Source organism: Acipenser ruthenus, chromosome 26 (genome assembly GCF_902713425.1).
Source record: "Acipenser ruthenus chromosome 26, fAciRut3.2 maternal haplotype, whole genome shotgun sequence".
Classification (NCBI taxonomy): domain Eukaryota; kingdom Metazoa; phylum Chordata; class Actinopteri; order Acipenseriformes; family Acipenseridae; genus Acipenser; species Acipenser ruthenus.
Window position 1 is genome coordinate 5,232,609 of NC_081214.1, and position 22,644 is coordinate 5,255,252.

The following is a 22,644-nucleotide window of genomic DNA, read 5'->3' on the forward strand; positions in this document are numbered from 1 at the left end:
TATATATATATATATATATATATATATATATATATATATATATTCTTTATCATTTATCCTCAGATATAGTACAATGGGCTATAGTTAATAAATAATAATAATAATAATAATAATAATAATAATAATAATAATAATAATAATAATAATAATAATTTAAAAACATATAACGTTTCTTTGTATTATTTTTGTATTTATTTTGGACAACCCTACATAATTTATCATTACAAAAAGTCCCCTACTGTGTGGTGTCTAGCCAGTAGAGTGAAAGGCTTTGTCCGAGCCAGCCACAGTTTCTTGTTGTATTTAATTTTTTTCAATATACAGGACTTGGCACAAACTGCTGCTAGTTTACAGTACAACTCCCTCAGCCCCTTGATCGGTTCATTTAGTAGCTCCTTCCAAGGTTGATAATTGACAAAACCCAATATTCATCTAAAACCTTGGACTTCAAACATGTATTTTTTCTATATTGTTTTCTCAGTATTATTTTTCTATTACGATGCCAAGGGCAGTTTTGGTAGTCTGCTGCTGAAGCCAGGATTGCGTTTGTGCTCTGAAACACTATTATATAAAGACTATATAAAGATAGATGAAGCATTGTGCACAGTACATGGCCCATCACAGTTGTGGAGTAAGTGAAGTTACTGCTCTGATGCCAGTTCTTATCATCTGGTTCAGGTCATCAAGCGTGCAGTACAGTACTGTAGCCCTGAATCTGGTCTGCCAGTATGTGAAAATCCATCCCACGCGTATTTCAAGACCATCATATTCAGACAAGCCTTTTTCTTCTCATCTGGATAAAGTCCATATGTACTGGCTGTCAATCGACTGAACGGCCGGCTCTGAATGACTCCCTTACTGCAAACTGGTTCTGGCACGTTGTGAATGGTTTCTAGTTACAGCCAGTGTGTGTTCGCAAAGTGCTACATTATTGACTAAACTGGTTCATAATGTTACATTGTGTCAGCAGGAACTTGACTGTGAAAACCATCTGCTGTTGTTTACTGTAAAAAATATACAGTGTCTGTTTGCTTTTGTTTCTTTTCTACTGCTGCTTCAAACGTTCAGTTGTTTCGACTGATCATACTTTAGGTCAGTAAATCCAATTTGCTATAAGTCTTACCCAAGTCATTTTCTTTTCTTCTTCAATGGGCTCGATCGCTCAGATCGCTGCCACTGACCTGATAATTTCAGTAAAAAAAAAATCTGATTCTGTGAAGGGCACCCATGTTATTTCACTTGCAACGTAAAGCTATTTTATAGCTGGGACCCCCATACAAGTGAGCTGGGTCTGGCATAACCCCAACCCCCCCATTCAAAAAAGCAATGTACTATTACATTAAAGCACTGCGCCACCTAGCCCTGAAGATCTTCTGTACTGACAGTGATTTACCTAGTTTAAAATAACCCATTCCATTAATAACAGTAACATGCACTGCAACTCTTCTGTAGCGTGCCCCACAGTGTTCATATCCTCAGACATTGAGCTCGATCAAACGAACGCAGATTGAAGCTCTCTCGACCTGCAATGAAACGATGAATTTAAATGTTCCGATAGCTGCCTCAAGGGATGGGGGATCAGGGCTTGGTACTGAAGCGCTGCGAGTTATTTTTCGATCACACATAGGCTGCACTGCGTAGGTTTCCTACACAAATTGCATTAGATCCATTTTGACATCTGTGATCCTTTTACCTTGCAGGCACTGACCATGTATGCATAATATTAGGAACCTGTATTAGCAGGCTCGGCACTCGGCCATCTGCGGAACATGCAGGGACTTGACTGGCGCAATCAGGCTTGCCCATTTGGATAATGACATGACATGGCGCGGCGAGTAGGCAACCAAGTAATGCTATTCTTATGCTTACATCTTAGAAGAAGTTAATCGAATTTTTCTAGGCTGCTTGAATAATTAGCATTTTTCTGATTTTGCTGATTGTGTTTTTTGTTTGCAGCCAGAGGCCTCGGATCTGTTACCCTTCAGAATGGTTAGTGGGGGTCTTTTGATAGACCTTCGAATAATAGTGTTGAGTAAACAGCAGCTAAAACGCTGGACGTTTTCCCTTGTTAAAGTGGACAGAAAGACAGACTCACGGTCACGCAGAAATTAGGTTTTTGTAAATCCCCGAACTGGATTTTGGAATACAGCTAAATGTTCTGAGAAAAGGTCTAGCACTTGTACTTTTTCGTTTTCTATGGAGTGTGAATGGCTTCCTTCTCCAGCTGGCTTATTAAACCACGCCATTGTCGTCAGACAATATGAGGATCTGTTTACTGACTGTGGGGATTAGGGGAGAGCCTCCTGTGTGGGTTTGTCTCTTAATAGATGTAGTTCTGCTTCAGTTAATGCCTGTGTCTCTTGTCTTCAGCACAAAGACACAATTTACGCTTGTGGCATTGAGCATCCATTTAGTCAAATATTTGACACCTATTTTACTTCAAATGTTGGTTTTGATGAGGTTAATAAGCCATGTTCTGGATTTTAGTGCAGTAGTTTAGATCTTGTGTCAATTAGCACGCAACGCAACCTCAGCCTAACACTGTGCGGCTATACTAGCTATTGTGTATTCGTGCATCACTGCTGCTGGCAACCTTGCCATCCGACAGATTTCATGTACAATTTGAATTTTGTACACTTCTAGTCATTTAGTTTCCTTTTTGATTACAACTTTTTGACGTGCTTCTATCTATACTGGGGCCATCTCTTTTATTTCCAAAACGACCATTAGAAACGACTGTTACTTTCTGATGTGAATATGTGTTTTACCCAGTGCCTAAACGCACTACAGTACAGTATGTAAGAACAGTGATGAACTGCAGGGTCACTTGTTCAGTACAGTTTTTTTTTGCCCTGAGGGGTTGGGTTACCATCTCTCGGCATATGTGTGTGTGTTTTTTTTCTGCTACGTCTAGCCAATCAGGGCTCCCGAGGGAGGGCTCAGGCTCCCAGCAGGTGCTGCAGGGACAGTGCTAGTATAGTGGACCCTGCTAATTACCATGTGAATCCAAGGGAAACCGTCCACACATCTGTCTCTGTCTTCTGCTACTCCCCTGCCTCCGTTACCACGCACAGCCAAACGTGAACTCATTCCTTTTGTTTGGCTTTCTTGAGCCGTACCTTCTTTTGATTGGACTGCTCATCTGCTTGATTGTTATGTCAAAGAGCAGGCTCCTGCTCTGGACAGCGTAGTAAGCGAACAGCTGACTGAATGGCACGGCTCTGAGAAATCACAAGAGGAAGTATTGCTTTCGGAACTTGTTTGGAATTGAGTTTTTCCTTTTTTTTTATTATTTGTGGAGCTTATTCAGCCGACACAGTTTACAGAAAAACACTGGGAAGCCTGTGACAGCCTATTAAAATAATGCCTCTCTGGAGAGAAAGGCTAATGCAGCATCACTTGTAAAAGACCAAGCAAGAGTGAGAGAGAGAGGAATAGAGGAAGGAAGGGAAGACATCTACTGTTTTTTTCCTGTTATTTTGGAGCATCTCTTGAAAAGACGGAGGAGCCTTCTGCTGACTGGAGAGTGAGAGAGAGAAAAGAAAGAGAGAAGAGATCACCTCCCTTGCTCTAGTACTCTGCTGCGTTGCAGCCAGACCCTCTTGTTTTTCGATTCTCGCTGGTCCCTGTGTTGGGTGATGTAAGAGAGCTGGGGAGTCTGTGAGCTCTTTCAGCTAACGGATACTCCTGCTCTTCCCTGCTGCCTGGTTTCAGAAGCTGGTGGATTGCTGTGCTCCACGGTCTTTGTGTTGTGAGATGAGTCTTGCTTTTCGAATCTAAAGGGAACAAGCGTGACAGACAGAAGGAACGTTGAAGCATGGAGCCTCCTAGTCACCGTGGCCTGCCCCGACTGTCCTGGATTGATACTCTCTACAGCAGTATGTGTAGATTTCTCTTTATTTCTTAATGTGTTTTGTATTAGGAGTCTATTTTACTGTAGGCAGTACTCAGAACAAATGTGCTTCATGAAGCATAGAATTAGGATTGCTGCAGTCAGGTGTGATTGATTCCAGAGGAAAACACAATACTGTTTTTTAGGATTTTCATTTCATTAGCTTTTGAAACTAAGTACTGTATTTCCTTTATTTGAGAGACACAGTTTTCTATTATTGAAAGTTTAATTTTTATGCCCAGTCCAGCAGGTAAACGCTCAGGGATTAATAGCAACTTCTATCTGCAGGAACGTTAACCTCTGAGTTGTATTTCAGAAAGGTAAATATTAGTGTTTGCCCTGGCTACACATTTCGCTATGCTAAATTGGCTTGCGTCGTATAAAGCTTCAGTAAATATACCTCATTCATTATATCTAGGAATTTATTTTGTTTCTGTTTTTTATTTATTTATCCTGGAATCACTGTAATGTTGCCAGATAGCATGATTGTGTTAGCTTACCTGTAAAATGAATTTCTGCTGGATTCTATGAGCTTGCCTGTATTTTACTGTAAACCTCTGTAGGTTACTTATGTAAACGGCTTTGGTGAACTATACTGAATCCACAATGGCACACTGCTATGCAGCTGTATACTGTAACCCCTTATGCCTTAACAGAACTCGTAGCACTAGGTTTTGGAATTGCTTTTATTGATACAGTTTAGACTGTGCAAATGATAAGTGTAATGGCACATTGTAAAAGAGGTAGATTGTGAAACAATCAAGCTGATTCTGAAGACCATGCTGCTTGCAACTCCGGTCTGAGGACATTAGGGTTAATCTTGTGTAACAGCTTGTTCGCACTTAATGTGTAATCTCTACAGCACAACGTGATGAGAGTTTGTGTATGGAGTTGTTTCACTTCTCAAGTTATCACAGAATTATAACCTCCTACTGCTGCATGTAATTGCAGCAGCGTCCCAGTCTGTGGCAGGCACTGTTTTAAGGCGAGAGGAGGCTGAGCTGCCAACAAGGTCAGTTTTATGTTTAAGTGGAAAGATAATCCGTGCAAGGATGTAGTACTGGAAGCAGACCCTGATGAATTATGTTTGCGTGTGAAATGGAACACGATTGTGGGACTCCTTTTTAATTATGTAATTTTAACTGAATGTCAATTCTGTCTGAGTGAATTTGATCAGTTGTACTGCTCTCTGTTGGCGGAGTTGCTGGTAAGTGTCCTTTGAGCAGTGAGACCTCAGTGCAAGAAAGGCTCTGTGGTATGTGGTTTTGTTCCGGTTTTTAAAAATGCCTATTTCTTTAGAAGCAGTTATTATACTGTTGAATATACACATTATAGAAGTAACACCTCAGTACAAAAAAAATCCAGGATCATGGGACTTTCAAATAAAAACTAACAAACAGGGGGCTCCCGAGTGGCGCATCCAGTAAAGGCGCTCCTCGCAGGATGTGCCCTATAGCCTGGAGATCGCTGGTTCGAATCCAGGCTATGTCTCAGCTGACCGTGACCGAGAGTTCCTAGGGGGCGGCGCACAATTGGCTGAGCGCTGCCCGGGTAGGGAGGGCTTAGGTCGGCAGGGGAATCCACGGCTCACCGCGCATCAGCGACCCCTGTGGCCGATAGGGCGCCTGTGGCTCTGCAGCAGAGCCGCCAGATCTGTGTTGTCCTCCGGCACTATAGGTCTGGTAGCATTGCTGTGGATCTGCAGTGCGAAAAATGACGGTTTGGAAGGAGCACGTTTCGGAGGACGCGTGTTTCAGCCTCCGTTTCCTGAGTCGGCGGGGGGGTTGCGAGCGGTGAGCCGGGGATACAGATAATAATTGGGCATGCTAAATTGGGGTGAAAACCGGGGTAAAAATAATTGGCGACGACTAAATTAAAAAAAAAAAAACCTAACAAACATAGTGACAGTTTACATCTTACTTGACCTAAAAGCGATTTTACAGAATGTTTGCATAACTTGCTTTCTGTCATAATTAGCCGCATAATTCAATATTCAGGATAAAACACCTGCTTTGCATTCTTTTTGTTTTTCTAGTTTCCTAATGATGCAGTTTAGTATATCTAGCCTGAAGCACTGTCTTCACTTCAGATTACATGCAGTTTGAGTGGAAATTGACCTTTTGGTCTCCCCAAGTGCAGTTTGTCCCTTTGTTACAAGTTAAGCTGATTAGCAGAGCAGAATATTTGTTAACCTATCTTTTGTACGCTAGCTTTGTCGCCACATTAAATGACTTAATTCATTCTGCTTTACGCCCCCTGTGTGCATGGATTAGCCAATCAATGATGAGTATTTTGACTGGTTTTCAGAAGGCTCCAACACCTGAAATACATGTGCATGCCCCACATCTTGGATTCGGATCTAGCAATAGAAATTCTGGGAGTCTGCTGCCCACACCTTTCTAGAGTCCATTGAAGCCATGCTCTGAGATCCCCTTACTCTCACTGTTAACGTCCAATGAATTTTAAATCAGAAATGTATTGGTGTCCAAATACAGTGCTTGATCTCTTGATAGCTGCATGCATTATGTCCCCAGTCTGACCCGTTCACTGGTGAGGTGAGTGGAGCCCTGCTACAGTAATCCTTTCCTCTGATGAAGTGGAGCTGCTGTTTTCGTGTAGATTTCATGGTGTGGGGATTAGCTGCCTTTCTAGCTTGCACTGTCAGCTGCTGGTTTAGAAGATCTAATGGACGCCCATATATCACACAATGAGCTGCATCTGAGCTCCCTTGTGCTGGGGAGACGGGGCTGTTACACTTGGAGCAGAATATCTGCAGGTGTTTTACAGCCCCCTTGCTTAGGTCCCCGGGGGTTAATAATTAACCAGCTGCAGCGTGTTTATTTGGAACAAATTGGAAATGCGTTCAATGTGATGTACCTGCTACAAATCAATTGTCACTTTGTCACTTTGTATGGCCCAGACTATTCATCAAAGTCCAGAGTGTTATACTGTAAGCATTATTTTCTCTGAAAGGGAAACCGACAGGGTTATATAAAACAAAAAAATAAAACAAAATGAGCTTTGGTTAGGACATGGGCATCAGCATTTTTTTTTTAGAGCAGTTCCATTTTTTTTGGAAGCCAAATAAATAACAACTTTAAAAGAACAGTAGAGGATGCAGCTATGGTATAGTGTTTACCATACTGACTTCATAAGGCCAAAAGCTTGACTTGAGCCATTTTTTTTCCCCAGCTAATATCTAAAAGATAAACAGTAGAATTATTATTAAAACGTTGTGTGCCCAAGTCAATGAACTCTTAGCTGGGTAAAGCTAAAGATCCACAATAACGTATTGTGCTGTGTGATGCTGGTTCTATAATAAGGTAATAAATTGGATTGTAAAACCTTGGTTAGCACTTGTTTAAAGGTTAAGTAAATCCAGCAAGTGCTGATCAATGAGTCTGTTGAAAAGTTCAACCTGATTGTGTTACCAAACACATCAATCCTGTGCAACCGTGGATTCCATCTTCCTTCCAGTGCAGCGACAGACTGCATGTGCTATGGAGGAAACAATTGAAAAGCTGTTCAGGACACTCCCTTGTACAATGTCTTATAGGTTTCTTTGTGCTATGGACCACCATAGACAGACGGCACAACAGTAGCAAGATCACTGACCTGCATAACTGTTGTTGTAGATCTTGTAAGACAGCACGATACTTAAATGTCCAATAGAAAATCAAACCAGGACCTGCGATCTTTAGTCTAGAGATGCAGTCCTTTTAAACAGTTACTGTACAGTATGAAGCTGGAGAGCCGGAGTACCTTTTTAAATCAGCTCTAAAGTAATAGCCTGTTGGGTAATTTATTTCTTTTGCTTTTTGGCTTACCTGCCAAGATTCTCTCATTGCTGTTCTGCCGGAACTGCCGGAAAACACAGAGGCAGCACTTATTTATGGTTCTGTTTTGAGCACTTCATTTGAGCACTCCGTGTTGGAAGGTTTTGACAGTAATTATGTTCAAAATTGAAGTGGAACTTTTCCTTTCTGACATAAAGGACAAGTGTCAATAATGCCTGCGGCTGGCTTGAAAACTGACATTTCTGTCAATTGATAGCTGGCAATGTTCCCTAGATAGAAAATAATCATTTGATGACTAGCTACAGCTGTAGCATTGTACTGTACTTGAAAGGTGGCGAGGCAACCTAGATTTAACAGTGGCTGTTTGGGGGTGAAAATGGCATAACTTTAAGGTGAGATTTGAAGCTGTCCTCTATTGATAACAGATGTACCGTTTTTAACAGACACTTTTACAGACAAAAAGATAATATGCATGCCATGGAGGATATCTTCAAATCTGAGCTCCAAGATAGGAAGGCATCCTTAAATCTCAAAGCAGATTCTGTTTTTCCCATGGAACCATTTTCCCTATATTAAAGTTAAGCCAGGTTCTACATAGCTAGAGAAAGGGATACATGCAAACATCTAATGTGAGATTTTCTACAAAGGGCATATATTCATCTTTCAATTGACACTTTTCACGCCAGCCTTCAGTTATAATTTTTTTTTTTATATTCCACTGCCATTTGTTCAGCAATAAAAATACATGAAAAGAAAGCAAAGGCACTGTACTCCAAACCTGGAGGAAATTGAGACTGCATGTAGGATTTTAAAGGCAGCGAGTCCTCAGCTGATAGGAAAGCGAGCGATTGCAATGGCTGGCCACATGAACGCACGGCTGCCTTTTGGAGTGCCTGTGTGGGACTGATTGTGGGGGGCAGCTGGGTTTATCTGTCAGGGAACAGAGATGGTGCTCGAGTTTAAAGCCTTTGTCATCCCCCTGCAAGGCGGACACTCTCTGGAAGAGAAGAAAGAGCAGCTGTCCCTCACCAGGGACAAAAAATAGCGCTTCTCAGTCCACAGCTGGTCAGGCCGCATGCCTAATGCACGGCAGGTGTGCGGCAGCCTGATCCTCTCAATGGGGAGGTAGCGAAATACAAAAGTAGCCTTTATCAGCCGTGTGATCCACTAGTACAGTATAAACCCCAGGACGGAACTGGCTGCTTCCGAGTTACTGTTCCACTAGAGTCCATGCTTTGCTTTGTTGCAGGGGTTGATCAGGTCATGTGAATCCGGAGTCCTTTAGGAGAGTCTTTTTAAAAGAGCGCTCAAAGCACCTCCTGCTGTAAAGAAGTCCAACAGCTCATCTGTTCGATCTGTCTGGCTCCTTGTCTAACACCTCACTCCATTAGGGAGGAAAGACCTTGCAGCTCAATTGGGTCCAGCGTCTGAGGAAACCGTAGCCCTGCCCTACACTTGTTTTAGTCAAAGAAGTCTAGCCTTTAGGTAGGGGAGCTACAGTAAGAGTTTAGCGTTTTAAATATTTAAATGATAGCCACATGTTAAACATTTAGAGTTTTGTCTGAATCGTTCATGAGAAACAGAGATGGCAAGTACTGTACCTGTTCTGCAGCCTGATCTGTTGTAAGCTTGGGTGAAAGATCAGAAGTAATCATAATGGATAGCTACAGTAATATATTAGCCAGTCTAGTTCTAGTGCATGGAAATGTGCTCCTGCAAGTGTACATTTATTTATTTGTTAGTATAATAATACGAATACAAAGCTGTGCCTTGACATTTACTTTTCCTAACATGCCTCTATTTTGACCTTTTGTACCAGGCTGAGAAAACAAAAATCAATAGTGTGTTGTTTCGACAGTTCTGAAGGAAGCCTGGTTAGATTCGAATGCACAGGTATGCACATCAGCATTCTGGTCTGTGTGTTTACCGTGGGCTTCTGAAGAGATGTCAGGTTGGGATCTGAACATCTGACAGGTTTCCTTTCTTGATTGGGAGTGTGTTTTTGCCACGACTGTACGAGAGGAATACATGATTTAAAGACAATCAAACGTGCCTTCTCTAGAGAACATCAAAAAGTAGTCGTCTTGTTTATATTAGAGCTAAAGACTAAGAATGCCTATTTGGCATGATTGACCCCCAGTATCTTCCTTCCAGTGATACAATATGCACTATTATAGGTCTTTTTAAAAGACACCACCAGAGTGCAATAGGGGAAACTCCTGGTGCATTGTGGGACACTGAAAGTGGTTCTCAAACTGGGGGTCGCGAAAGACCACATCACAAGCAAACATACTGTATAAAATGACTACAGTGCATTGCAACAGGTCTTTATAGAATATGTATATATAAAACTGCACGTAGTTGTTCAAATGTGGCAGGGCTGGTGTGTTAAATGTCTTGAACAGTTTTTGAACGAAGCAACCCCGAGGTACAGATTCCTCCTGGGAAATGGTAAACATTTTGAGCCTATATCTTTCCATGCTCTTCCTGACACTTGTTCTGCCACAGCTAACATGCTAATTGGCATATAGAGCAGCTGCCATGGTAACTGCGCAGCACTGTATATGTTCCATAATGCAAAGGGGCGGATTATCTCAACGTACAGGCAGCTTCTTTATCACAGGATGCCAAACGCAGGGGTCTTATTAAATCTGTCACTGGGACCAGCCTCTTGCTCTGCAACCTTCTACTGCAATGTATCACAGTTGAATTCATGTCTAATAAATGCAAATGTTAGCCTTTTTCCACTGAATCAGTCCTGTAACTGTTTGTTATTAGAAATACAGGCCAGGAACATTTGTAGTCCAGAAATAGCAATTACTTTGTAGTCATGGTTTGGTCATATTTCCAAACTTGAGTGTCCTTCTTCTTCTTCTTCTTCTTCTTCTTCGAATACATTGCCTGTCATTTTACATTTGGCTTTATTTTTATAGCAATGTGTACAAACTTACATACAGAATGACAGAGCACTGATGTCAAGCACTGGACACTGTGTAGCATATTGATTTGTTCAAGACAAAGGTCATTTTAGGCATATTGACAAAACACAACTTCCAGTGTTTCCAACACAGGGATGATCAATTCATTGTCAGTTAATCATTTTGATGACGTACATGATGTAGAATACTGTGATATCGGTGTGTATTGTGATCCAGGATCTAAAACCACAACAGTACATAGCTGGTTTATTATCTTGTGCCTTAAATGAGCATTTTACCTTGTTACGCATTATGACATCAGGACCCTCACCCGTACTGTAGCCTGCATGGTGGCACAGTATGTATTGTACTGAGCATGACCACCTCATTACATCCATAACGTAAAGACAGGCTAAGTGAGGAATGAAGATATTTTGCACCTTTTCCTTTTTAACAGGCGCGTAACCAACCGAAAGAAGGGTAGGTTTAATTTGTGCCTACCACTTTCTCATTGTGCTCCTTGTAACCATTGTGAAGCAGAGGGATACTTAATCTGCTGAACAAAAAAGCTTAAAAGGACCCGAGGGAATTGTATTCTCGCATTCACATAGCTGTTAAAAATGTATTCCAGGATGAATAGATAATTTTATGTTCTCAAAAAAAATGCAGTGTACCATATACATATTGGTAATTAAGAATGCATTGCGTGGTGCAGGTGTTCAGTTTCATTTAATCCATGTCCCCCTCCACTCTGTTAATACAGCGAGTATCTACAGTACTGATGGTGGTCACGATATCTTTCTAAAACTAGTGTGAAACAACCATTTACAGTACAAGTCCCTACATTTTGTATTTTTGTTTTGGTAACTTTATATTGTGTATTTTTTCTTTTCTGTTTAGCGTAGTGGATTTATCAGAGCTTTGTCTTGGCTTTAGTTCAGGAGGCATTGTAAAAGGGTTTTTTTTCTCATTCCGTCTCTTGCTGAAGATGTGAAATCTAGAGGTAATAGTTTAATGGATGGCTGGGCATTGGAAGCGAGGCATTAAATCAGTTGAGGTGTTTAGGTGATGTCATGAACAGCATTGAATTACAGCTTTGTAATATGTCAAGCTATCCATTATGGCTTTTGTTATATTCTTAAATAAAAAGAAAGCTGGAACAAATAGAATTAGCTGCTTCAATCTCGACTCATCTCCATCCAACTTCCTTGAGAGTTTTCTCACCCTCATGTTCTCGTTCTAGCAACTTTTTTGCTTTTTTGGGTGAGATTTGATTGGATCACAGAGGCAGTGCAGCCTCATACAGTACATGTCTAAAGTTGTTGGGCGGCCATAAACCTATATTCTTGCTTCATGTTCGTTACATTTTCCTTCCCTTGTATTACGGTTACAGTCCTATACTGAATTGAATCTGTTTTTCTCGGTTGAAGTTAGCTATTTTTTAGATTTGTTTTTGAGAGAAGAACTACTGTATTTGAAAGTTCAAATGCATTTCGAACTCTGCATTTCAGCGGCTTTGCAAAACCTTCTGATCAAAATAAAGATGCCGTTATTGCTGATGCCAGTGGAACATTTCAGATCTCCCGTTCATCTCTCTTACTGCTGCGCTGTTTCTGGACTCTAGCACTACTAATGAGCAAAAATAAAAAGAAACAGTGTGGCAGAATCTGTTGTAAGAGTCTACAGCTAGGGTCAAAAGTTTTGAGTAAGACTTATATATATATATATAATATATTTTATTTTTGTCAGTTTGTCATATGGAAAACTACAAAGCGGTATGTAATTCAATATGTTAACGTAACATTATTCAGCAGGTTTCATTTGACATTGTGAAGCAAGATTAGTTAATTCTATAGGGTGATGCAAAACTTTTGGCCAGAGCTGAAGTTCTGAGTCTGCAGTGATTGTTTTTTTATTCACATTCGTAGTGGATCTTGATTAATTTTTCATGTGTAATTGGTGATCAGCACTGTTGCTAAAAGGAATGCTAACGTAGCAAAACTGACGTTAATTGAAATAAAACAAGCCACCGTTCTGTGCTTCTGGGAATCTGCAACGTGGGTACAAACTCACATAGTGCTGCTGCTGCTGCTATGGATAAAACTGTTTCTAACTGAAACCAAGGATGCTCTTTATCAAGAAGGGTTGTGTGCTGTGTTCAGTTAGCATTGTCTTATTTAATGTCAGGGGTCCCCAAACTATCTTGTCAAGGCCACCCATGACATCCTGACAGAGGACCCTAAACGAATCAGTCCTTAGAAATGTGAAATGATCTTCCTTACAATCACCCCCTTTTGTACGACAGAGGTAGTAAGTGTTACTTTCAGAATACAATAACTGAACACCTACTGTAGGGGGAGCGTTTATGTAAATTAAGTTGATCCCCGCTTATTTGGGAGAATAAAATTAGCTGCGACCCCTCTGAAATCATCTTGTGGACCCCCTGGGACCCCCAGACTCCAGTTTGTAAACCACTGATCTCTTTGATGGAAGCCTTTCTCACAAACAAGATTGATGCTCACTTCAGTTTGTTAGTGCAGTAACACTGACAGGCTTCAGCTGCTCTGCTTCCCGCCTAAAATCTTGTCCTTTGGTGTCTCCACTATGGCGGTTTCCTTTCTCTGTGGTGAATGGTTTTATAACCACGTTATGCATTATACAGCAGGTTTATTCTTTAATACGCAGTTGATAGTCCAGGTCTTGATGGTATTTGACATAGCAGCAATTTGGTAGCACAGCTAAAAGAAATGAATGCGGGTTATCTCATGAAATCAATATTCATCTAGAGAACTGGAAAATGTAATCGTGCTGCACAACGAAAATAATCTGAGGAATGGACTTTGCAGTTTGATCTGCTGTGTGTTAGTTTGGATGGCAGATCATTTTAACTTGGATTTCTCTCCAGTAACATTTCACACATTGCTGATATTTGGTGCGTTTCACAAGTAACACATGCCCAATTTTATTGTTCTGTCTTCATTTCTCTTCTGTCTATTAAAATCATTATTTTGTTTCCACTGCCTTACCTCGGAGCGTGTTTGTAGCTTTTTAAAGCACCAATTCTTAATAAAAACAAATGCCTTGCTCTTCAAGTTTCAAGCATGTGACGTTTACCAATGTGTTCATTTATGGTACATTTGCGAAGCAAGCCTCTGCTTGCTGAGGCGCTGAAATCTTTGGACAGCTCCCAAGTTTGCCTCTTCAGTTTTCTACTCTTCGCACCGTACAGACATGCCAACACAACCATTCTCTCATTGATTTTTCAGTGTGTTGGTTTTGTTTTACATGAGTGTTTAAACGTTATGCCTTGGTTCCATTAACTAAAAAGGGACTTTGTTTGTACTTGAAGATAGCTGGAAGCTTACGTATCACTTTCTTAAAATATTGATACTGGCCTAGTAAGATGCTGTCTAATTTCACTTTTGGGATTCTAATTGCAGTAGAACCTGTCATATCCGATTTAATTGGTTCCAGGGGTCCATTAGATATGTGAAAATGTCATCTCTCAGTAGGAGTTGTTTTACTACATTGTAATGTCGAGGGCCTAATAAATTCACAATGTCAGGCACATCAGTGTGTCTTATTGCCAATTTACAAAACAGCATTCCGAAAACAGTTGTTAAACACAATAACAAAAAAGCACAAATTGGCTTTGGAGAGTAAAAATCTTGTTTTCAGTAATTAAATAAATCCTTTCGTTTCTTGTTTTCCTTTATTGAACATGGTTAAACTGGGCAGCTTGTTTTACGTAATGTGTCAGCTTGTAAAAAGTGAAACTGAATCCCCAAACGTACTGCAACTGAATCCATTCTGTCCTGCTAAGAGAGAGCTGAATGTAATGTGCATTGATCAGTTGCTAACCGCATGTGTAAGTGACACATGCCAGAGGTCTATCAGTAATTGCCACATTTTTACCACTAAGTGCATCATTCAAACTCCCACTTATTCCCAATTATTCTCCACTTAGAGCTATACAAGTCTCTTACTCCAGTTGCTGGTCCATTTAGTATACATGATCATCACATTTCTGTACAATCCAGTGAAATCTTGTACATCATATGCATTTGCACATTGTGCATAACTTGCCTTCCTATATGTACTTGGTACTGTACAAATGCTCTGTTATGTTTTTGTATTGATCAGTGTTGAGTTACAGAAAGAACCACACCTCCATTGTGTAGATTGGATGTACTGGGGTCTGGGAGTTCCTTATATGAAACTGCTTCAATTTTAGCAAAGTCAAACTTTCTGAGCGTGTAAAAAAAAAAAAGTAAAGCGACATTCTGTTCATTATTTAAAAAGCTGATGTAACTGTACATAATTCATAGAGCTGACTCAGGATGTCAAAAGAGTTTATTGGCAAAATGTTATCATAAATCATCCTTGAGCTGTCCCAGCAACATTGAGTCATGTATTATGTGTTTCCATGCCCTGAACAGTTTCGATATGCTGTCAGTTCCAAGGACTAGTACTAAAATCGTCTTAGTATCTAATTTTGGTGCAGTCAAATGGCATGAGCTGTAGGAGATTATAAATTAGAAAGCATAACAAAACTGCTGGTTCAGCCATAGAACTTGCAGTGACTCCAGTATGTGCTTCTTGAACACATTCTGCAGTGTATGGCATGTACAGTAACCTTTCTGAAACTGATACTTTCATTCTCAGTGAGAATCATCTTTTGCAAGGCTTATCTATAGAAGAAACCCTGGACAGAGTAAGAGTGTAAACCCACGGAGATGCCGCCCTCGTCAATTACATTGCACGCCATCCATCTTTTACTGTTGTGAAGCTGTTAACCAAGTCATAAAAAGCCCAGGACTTGTAACCAGAAGGTCACCGGTTCAAATCCCACCTCTCCCATTGACGGTCACTGGTTCAAATCCCATCTCTGCCACTGACTGACTCAGTGACTCACTGTGTGACCCTGAGCAAGTCACTTAACCTCCTTGTACTCCATCCTGCGGATGAGATGTTACATCAGTGTCCTAGTGTAAGTGACTCTGCATGTAATGCACAGTGCACAGCCTACCTCTGGAAAGCGCTTTGTGATTGTAGTCCACTATGAAAGGCGCTATAAAAATAAAAATAGTTATTATTATTATTATTATTATTATTATTATTATTATTATTATTATTATTATTATTATTATTATTATTATTATCCCAGTATTGAACAGCCTTATAATTGGTGCAACACACTATATTGCTGGGGTGAGATGAACCATCTAGCAGGCAAATAAATAACATCTAAGGGATGAAAAAAAAACCACCAGGTGCTTTTTTTAGCAGTGCGGTGGTGATGCTGGTTTCTGCTGAATGGCTTTCAAGCCCCATAAACCAGCCCAGCTCAGGGACTTTTATTGCTGCTGTAGAGTGACTAATATCATCAGGTGCCAGCACTCATTCACTCTCAAGTTAATTGAGAGCAGTTTAGAAATGGCAGCACGTGTAAACTGTAGACGCCTTGATATTATGAACATAATAATAATTCTGCGTCAGAAGCCGCAGTTACTTTGCACTGAAACCTCAAAGGTTTTATCCATAAAATAAGAGTTATAGGGGGTCTATTCAATTGATGTTAACTGCTGCATATCTCAGATACGGCACTGTTTGGATAAATAATATGGGACCCTATGAGTACCAACGTTATGGAAATCAAACATGTAACAGTGCATGTGAATCTCTATTGTGCACTTCAGTGTGTAAATAGCCAGGGAGGGCCCTAACTACAGCAGAATTTAGATCAATGCTATTTTTAGACACATATAATAAACCCCACAACATGAAATACCATATTGCAGCACACCTTTGTGTAAATCAAATTCTCAGTCTCCGACACTGTTGTTTAAAAAAATAAATAAACACCAGTAATACTGGTATAATAATAACTTCTAATTTTAATCAGTACATGTTACATGTGACATTTATAGTGCTGGGAAAATGTAAAGAAATATCTCATTTTAAATTGGCTGGAAAACAAAAGTATAAGTCTTACCATACAGTTAAAAAAAAAAACTCTCAAAAGTCAAATAAGCCTGTTACCCTCTTCTGTACAGTAGAATGTGTGTTTATTTCAGATGTCATTTGTGGATTGTTTTATGACGCACACAGTCATTTTTGTCACCAAATACATTTCAAGCAGTGCTTGTTTGAATATTCAAATATTTGGCCCAGCAAAAAAGATTAAGACTACTAATATGTAGAAGACGGTCGCCTTTATATATATTCATGGTTATTGAAAGCAGAAGCGATTTGTGCTTTTATTATTCAATAACGAGCTGCATGTTTCTAGGAAGGGAAGGGTACTCGAGAGCGTGAGGTCAGGCCAGGTTGCAGATGCGCTGGTGTAAATGGAAGAATTCAGTCCTTGATGGGGAAAATCAAAGACGTTTAGGGTCTGCTCATTTGCATGTAACATATCTCCTGGCGTATTACTTTGATGGCGTATTACTACATATTAAAAGTGCAGGGTTGCATGAATAATGTCTGAGACAGTTGTGTTGCTATGGCAGTCATATATACCCCAGGGGACATTGTATTTGGATAAAACACACATTATTTATTAAGATGTAGTACTGTGCAATACTACAATAGTTCATTAAACAGAATATTCTTACACCCCAAGTTTTTGTTACATTCTTTTAATGATTTCTTACACAGTGTACAGCAAAGGAAACATCAGCTTGTGTAATGCTGTGAACAGTGGACTCTTTCATAATGGATGCCCTCTGCAGACCATATTATAAATAATCTTGTGTCATATAGCATCTTGATACATCATGCTTTATAGTTCACAACCCCAACTTCCATTTGCATAATGTATCAATCTGGTAAAGTGCACAAATCCATTAAAAGCTTCCCTGCCCTTGATAAACAGATTAGAAAACATTCCAACCCATTTCCTGACTCAGCCATTACAATGGAAGGTTGCATTAGAGCAGAGAATAGACGCCTGCACTTGGAATAGGATACGTGCCCAGTTTCAAGAAGACATTTGGAACAGGGAGATTCACATTTTGATGCACACAAAGCTCTTGTAATGTATTTCAAGTCTTTTAATCTCCATTGCGCGAAGCATCTCCGAGTGTGTAGGCTCAGAGCTGGTGTTTCCTAAGAAACCGAAATCTAGACTTGGAAAGCTTTTCCAGGATTGGATTTAGGGATTACTTCATGCATGCAGAACCCCAGAGGCAAGACACACCCAGGAGCTGTAGGTGAGGTCGGCTGCATTTCTGAACACATTAGACCACTTCACTATGGAGGTACGCAGACCAAGAAATGAACAATGTAGGTACAACTGGATGCCTTTCTTCTTTTTGTGACATACTTTCTATTACTATTTTAATAATGCTGTCATTTGTTTTAAGCAGTGCTTTTACAGGTTTATCAGCATTCCAAATACATTCAAGTTTAAAATGTGTTTAATCTTGCAGTTTAAAAGATTAGGAAATGAAACACAATCTAACACCCATACTGTATGAACGTCGTTACACGTTGGACGCTGAACCGTGCATCTGTAACAAATAGCTGACATCTTTCCGTCACGTGTCACTGCTGTTTCTGTGCAGGAAAGGATGTATTCCTGCAGTGAAATAGGACTGATTCTCACCTCGGTGTTTCTCGCCCCATAGCTTCCTGTGGCAGCCGGCACGTAGCTGTGAGCTTGACTCATTGGACCAGCTGTCCACAGCACTCTGCTCAGTCAGTGGACTGGGCCCTGGAGACAGTGGCTTCAGCGCTTTTAAAGGTCTGAATCCAGACACTGGGGTACAAAGTAATACAAACTGTCTTGGTTTTCCGAGACCCTTTCATAACTGCAGATTAATTAGTCCAGTTACACAAGCAAAATGTTTTATGATTTGCTGATGCTCTCAATTGTCCCCGCTGATCAAAATGTGGAAAATGGCAGCACTGCCAAGTTTTAACTGGCGAGCAGATCCATGTGGGCCATTTAACAGGGTTGATGGCACAGTAAACCATTATTGATGAGCGCTGCTTGCTGATTGAACATCGGGCAAGGTAGAAAACAAGAATCTCCAGGCCATTTCAAATAATTTGGCATTTTATTTCCATCTTTATTATTTCACAACTGCAATGGCAAAAAAGGACAAGGTTAGGTGAATATTCTTAATTTTAAGTCACTGTTTTTTTTTTGTTTTGTTTAAACAGCTGAAGGGCTTTTTGCCCGAAACGTCCTGAAAATAAAATATTTTTTTAAACTTTTAAACCTTTTGTGTACGTATACATATACATACACACACACACACAGCTATGGCCAAGTTTTTTGAAGGTTTAAATCTTCAAAAAGCTTGTTTGGTTTCAGACTTCCATCACATACAGATTTTGTTTTGTATTCATGCCTTGTTTTAAGAGAGCTAAGCGGGCATTTTAATACATTTAATGTACATTGAACTGAAGTAATAAGACCCTAAAAAAATAAATCATAATAATGTTTCAACTGCAGTAGCAGCGCTCCAGAGAACTGTAAATGCACCTATTTCAAGGAGGAACACCATACACGCCTTCTTGCTCTCTTGTGCCACACAGTGAAGGAAGAGGCTAACCCACTGTGCCACTAACCACACTATGGTAAGCCAAATGGTACTGTGCAATACTTATTCATACTAATTCAATAGCTCTGGGTTGAGGTTCCCTTCACAGTGCTGGTTCTTCAATATTACAGACTACTCTCAATATCCAATATGCTTCCACATCCCCCCATAAGATGGGCCTCTGGCTCAACGATCCTGACTCGGACCACATTGAGAGCATTAGCTTGTGAGTTCCCTGGCTGGATCTGTTCACCTGTGTGGAGTGTGTGACTTGAGTACTGTTGTTTTGTATTTTACAATATACTGCAAGTGCTGTAAACAACATGCATCCAATAATTCTGCTTTGACTGCACCTGTTTGTGTTCAAATGAAGTAGGGAGGTGCTAGACCCTCTCCAATCCTGGAAAAGAGAAATATTTTTGTCATGGATTTCATGCTTAAAAAGTTACCTGAATTAGATTTTGCTCAGCAAACAGGACCATCAAAGCTAGATTTGATTGCCGCTCACGAGAGTTCTGAAGTCTGTGAAGCAGAAGACCTGTCAGCTGGCGTTCTCAAGGCGTATACATCCCGGTTCAATTACAACAGTTGTTTTTTTTTTTTACGTCCTAGAATTGTGTAAACAAATCATGTCTCGGGACAAACAAATATTCTTTCCTGTTGGTTCACTGGTGAGAAATCTGCGGACTGATCTAGTCGTACAGGAAAGACAACTCCACAAATAACCAGACCAGTAAACTCATCAAATACTCTAATATTGATATCCATGTCCATTTTAATCTGTTCTTCACTGGTAATCTATACTAACCTTACTAAACTCGGAACTGTTCAAATATACTTTAAAGTAGATGTACTGTTAAAAAAATTGTGGGGAAAAAAGAACTATTGGACATTATTTGCATAATGTTGTTTTTGTTGGTGGTAGTTTCGTTGTTGTTGTTTAACCTTGCTCTTAGCAATTTGACTAGTGTGTCGACCTACCTCTAGTGTCCACAGGCGTTTGCAAAGGATACAAAGGCAAACTCATTCTAAAAAGAAGTTTACACGCCTGTCTCTTTTGACTGCCGATCGCTACAGCATGGCTTTTTTTTTCGAAGCTGTTTGTTTCATACGTTCCCTGACAGCAGTGGATGGTAAGACTTTTCATTTTAGGCCTTTTCTGTTTGTATTTTACTATATTCAGGATTGAATTTACAGCTATGGCCAAACATTCTGCATGACCTAGAATTTTAAGTTTGAGAATATATAAAAAAAACAAAAAACTGTATGAACGTAATTTTGATCTTTTATTTAACGTCATGTAATCAAAGTACAAAATGATATCGCAAAAGTCTGCCGGAAGCCATAACAGTAGCACAGTATTTCATGTTCGATTTCAAAATGTCATATTTTTCAATTTTTTTCAGTGTTTCATTAAAACTACAAAGCGGTATGTAATTCAATATGTTAATGTGACATTTATTCAGCAGGTTTCATTAGACTTTATGAAGCGAGAGTTAATTCTATAGGATGACACAAAACAAAAAGATGGCAGGTGGCAGATCTTTGGTATGTAGCTTTGAATGATTGCCATACTTTCAGTGGACATTGAGCTAATCAAACTCTACTGCACTCTCTTTTTTAGCTAATAAGGACAACAATGTTTTTTTTTTTTTTTTTTTTGGTGACTAAAATACACTAGTTGTTTAGACCTCAAAGGTCTCTTCTTCAGTTGAGATGTGAAACTTGGGGGGTAAAGAACGTCGTCCTGTAGCTCAGATTAGCTTCTGCAATGAAGTAGTGGTAAACAGTTTTTGTTTTTGTTAGTAATGAACATAAATCATTTTCACAAAACAATGAGCAGGATGTCCTGGAGCAGAAACCGACCAGAGAAGGGAGGCAGTTGCGGTTTAATTCAGACTTGTTTCAAAGTGCTGATTGTGAAGGGAGATTAACTGATAGTTAAAATTATTAACATTTTCTGTTGACCAAAAACATGCTACTGTTCTTTCAATATTGTGTTCTAAATTGCTTATTTAATGGCTGTGCAAAATTAGCCATCATGTGTACATTTTAGAAAAAGGCCATATTTACTGTATGTGTTGAATAGCAATACACTTTGATTGTCTGAATCAATTTTACTAACGTACCTGTGCTTTATGACAAATATCATTAAAAAGTCTATTATGGATGGAGGAGATTGATTCACTGGGCATATAGAGTAGACAACAACATTCACGGTTCTATTGAAGGAATTAATTTCATTTCCAATAAAAATGCAATTGCTGTATGAGAAGAATACCTGTAGGGTGTTTCTGGGGATCAATGACTTTCTCGTGGTGCTATTTTTTTATTTTCAGTTTTTTTTTTTTTTTTAAATACAGTTTAAAGAGAAGCTTAGCATTCCAGGCCAACTGGACTGATGCATTGCAGGAGCTGCTGTTTCGCAGCAAAAAGCACAGTACACCTTATTACTGAATGGCTGTAAAAGTGATTCATTCCTCCTCACAAGGAGGTGTTGAATTCCAGTTTTTCATCTTGATTCACTGTTCTAAACCCTAATAGATGTGTGCTTCAATACAGTTTTCCAAGTAGGTATTTCTGAGACCGCTGGAGAGTTTCTGTGACTGAATGGGACCTTTCATTCTAGTTGTTAATCTAGGTTTGTTCCTTGTGGAACTCCCTCCCTCCCTCCCTCTCGTCCCTCCCCTCCCTCCCGCTGGTTTCCTTTCAGCTGTAATGGAACTGGTCCATTAATAACAACTTTATGAATTTACAGTTTTTAGACAACCTACTAAGTAATAAGTTAGAAGTCAGTTCAGTTTAGTATGAGGGCTGCGTTACTGGCTTGTAATGGCAGTTTTGGAGATGAAAATTCTGTCTACCAATCCAGTCCCTCCTCTTTTTGCAAGTATGATATTGAATCTGTGTGAATCTGGATTTCACATTATTATTTTCATTGACAGTTTTTTTTTTTTTTGACCATGTAACTGCACATGTGAAAACTCATTTCTTTGAAATACATATTTTATATAACTGAAAGTCAGTGTCCATGCATGTGTGTGCGGTCGAGGAGGAGAAAGGTTATCTTTTGCATATGCTTTGTATAATATACAGGCATCTTTGTTTCCTACTGCGTGTGTCTGGGATAAGAAGTTATAAATAGCACAAAAGATGTCCTGTTTACTGCTGTTGGCTTTTCAAAACACAGTTTTTCTATTGCATCCTAATAGTTCACCGAGTGCTGCAAAAACTCACTATTCTCATTTATGCTGTACCAACTGGACATGGCTGTTTTAGTTTCAGAAGTGAGGTCTACAATGTCACCACACAAGATAACCAGTGTCTATTCCTATACTCATGTTTGATTGGTGATTGATGCATTCCCCCCCCCCCCCCCCCCCCCGTCGGAATCTACTACCTTTTAATTCAAGCTCTTTCTCATTATCAAACACATGGCTGCTAATTGTTATGCTTCAGTCTGTACACATTTCCTTGGAGGGTGT

General features: G+C 39.8%; 1 protein-coding gene across 3 annotated transcripts in view; it reads left to right on the top strand.

Annotated features, from left to right (window-relative positions):
* LOC117430827 (active breakpoint cluster region-related protein-like) overlaps window positions 1-22,644 on the top strand; it is a 130,292-nt gene that overhangs the window by 13,631 nt on the left and 94,017 nt on the right. Inside the window, exon 1 of one of the 3 annotated variants that reach the window (XM_059001013.1) lies at window positions 3,171-3,878. The exons of 1 other annotated variant lie outside the window; for it this stretch is intronic. In XM_059001013.1, the coding sequence (XP_058856996.1) occupies window positions 3,818-3,878 (61 nt within the window). In that variant the 5' untranslated portion in view covers window positions 3,171-3,817. Of the gene's footprint in view, window positions 1-3,170; window positions 3,879-17,748; window positions 17,895-22,644 lie in introns of those variants that run through there. One more of the 3 variants, XM_034051328.3, reaches the window with a different exon arrangement.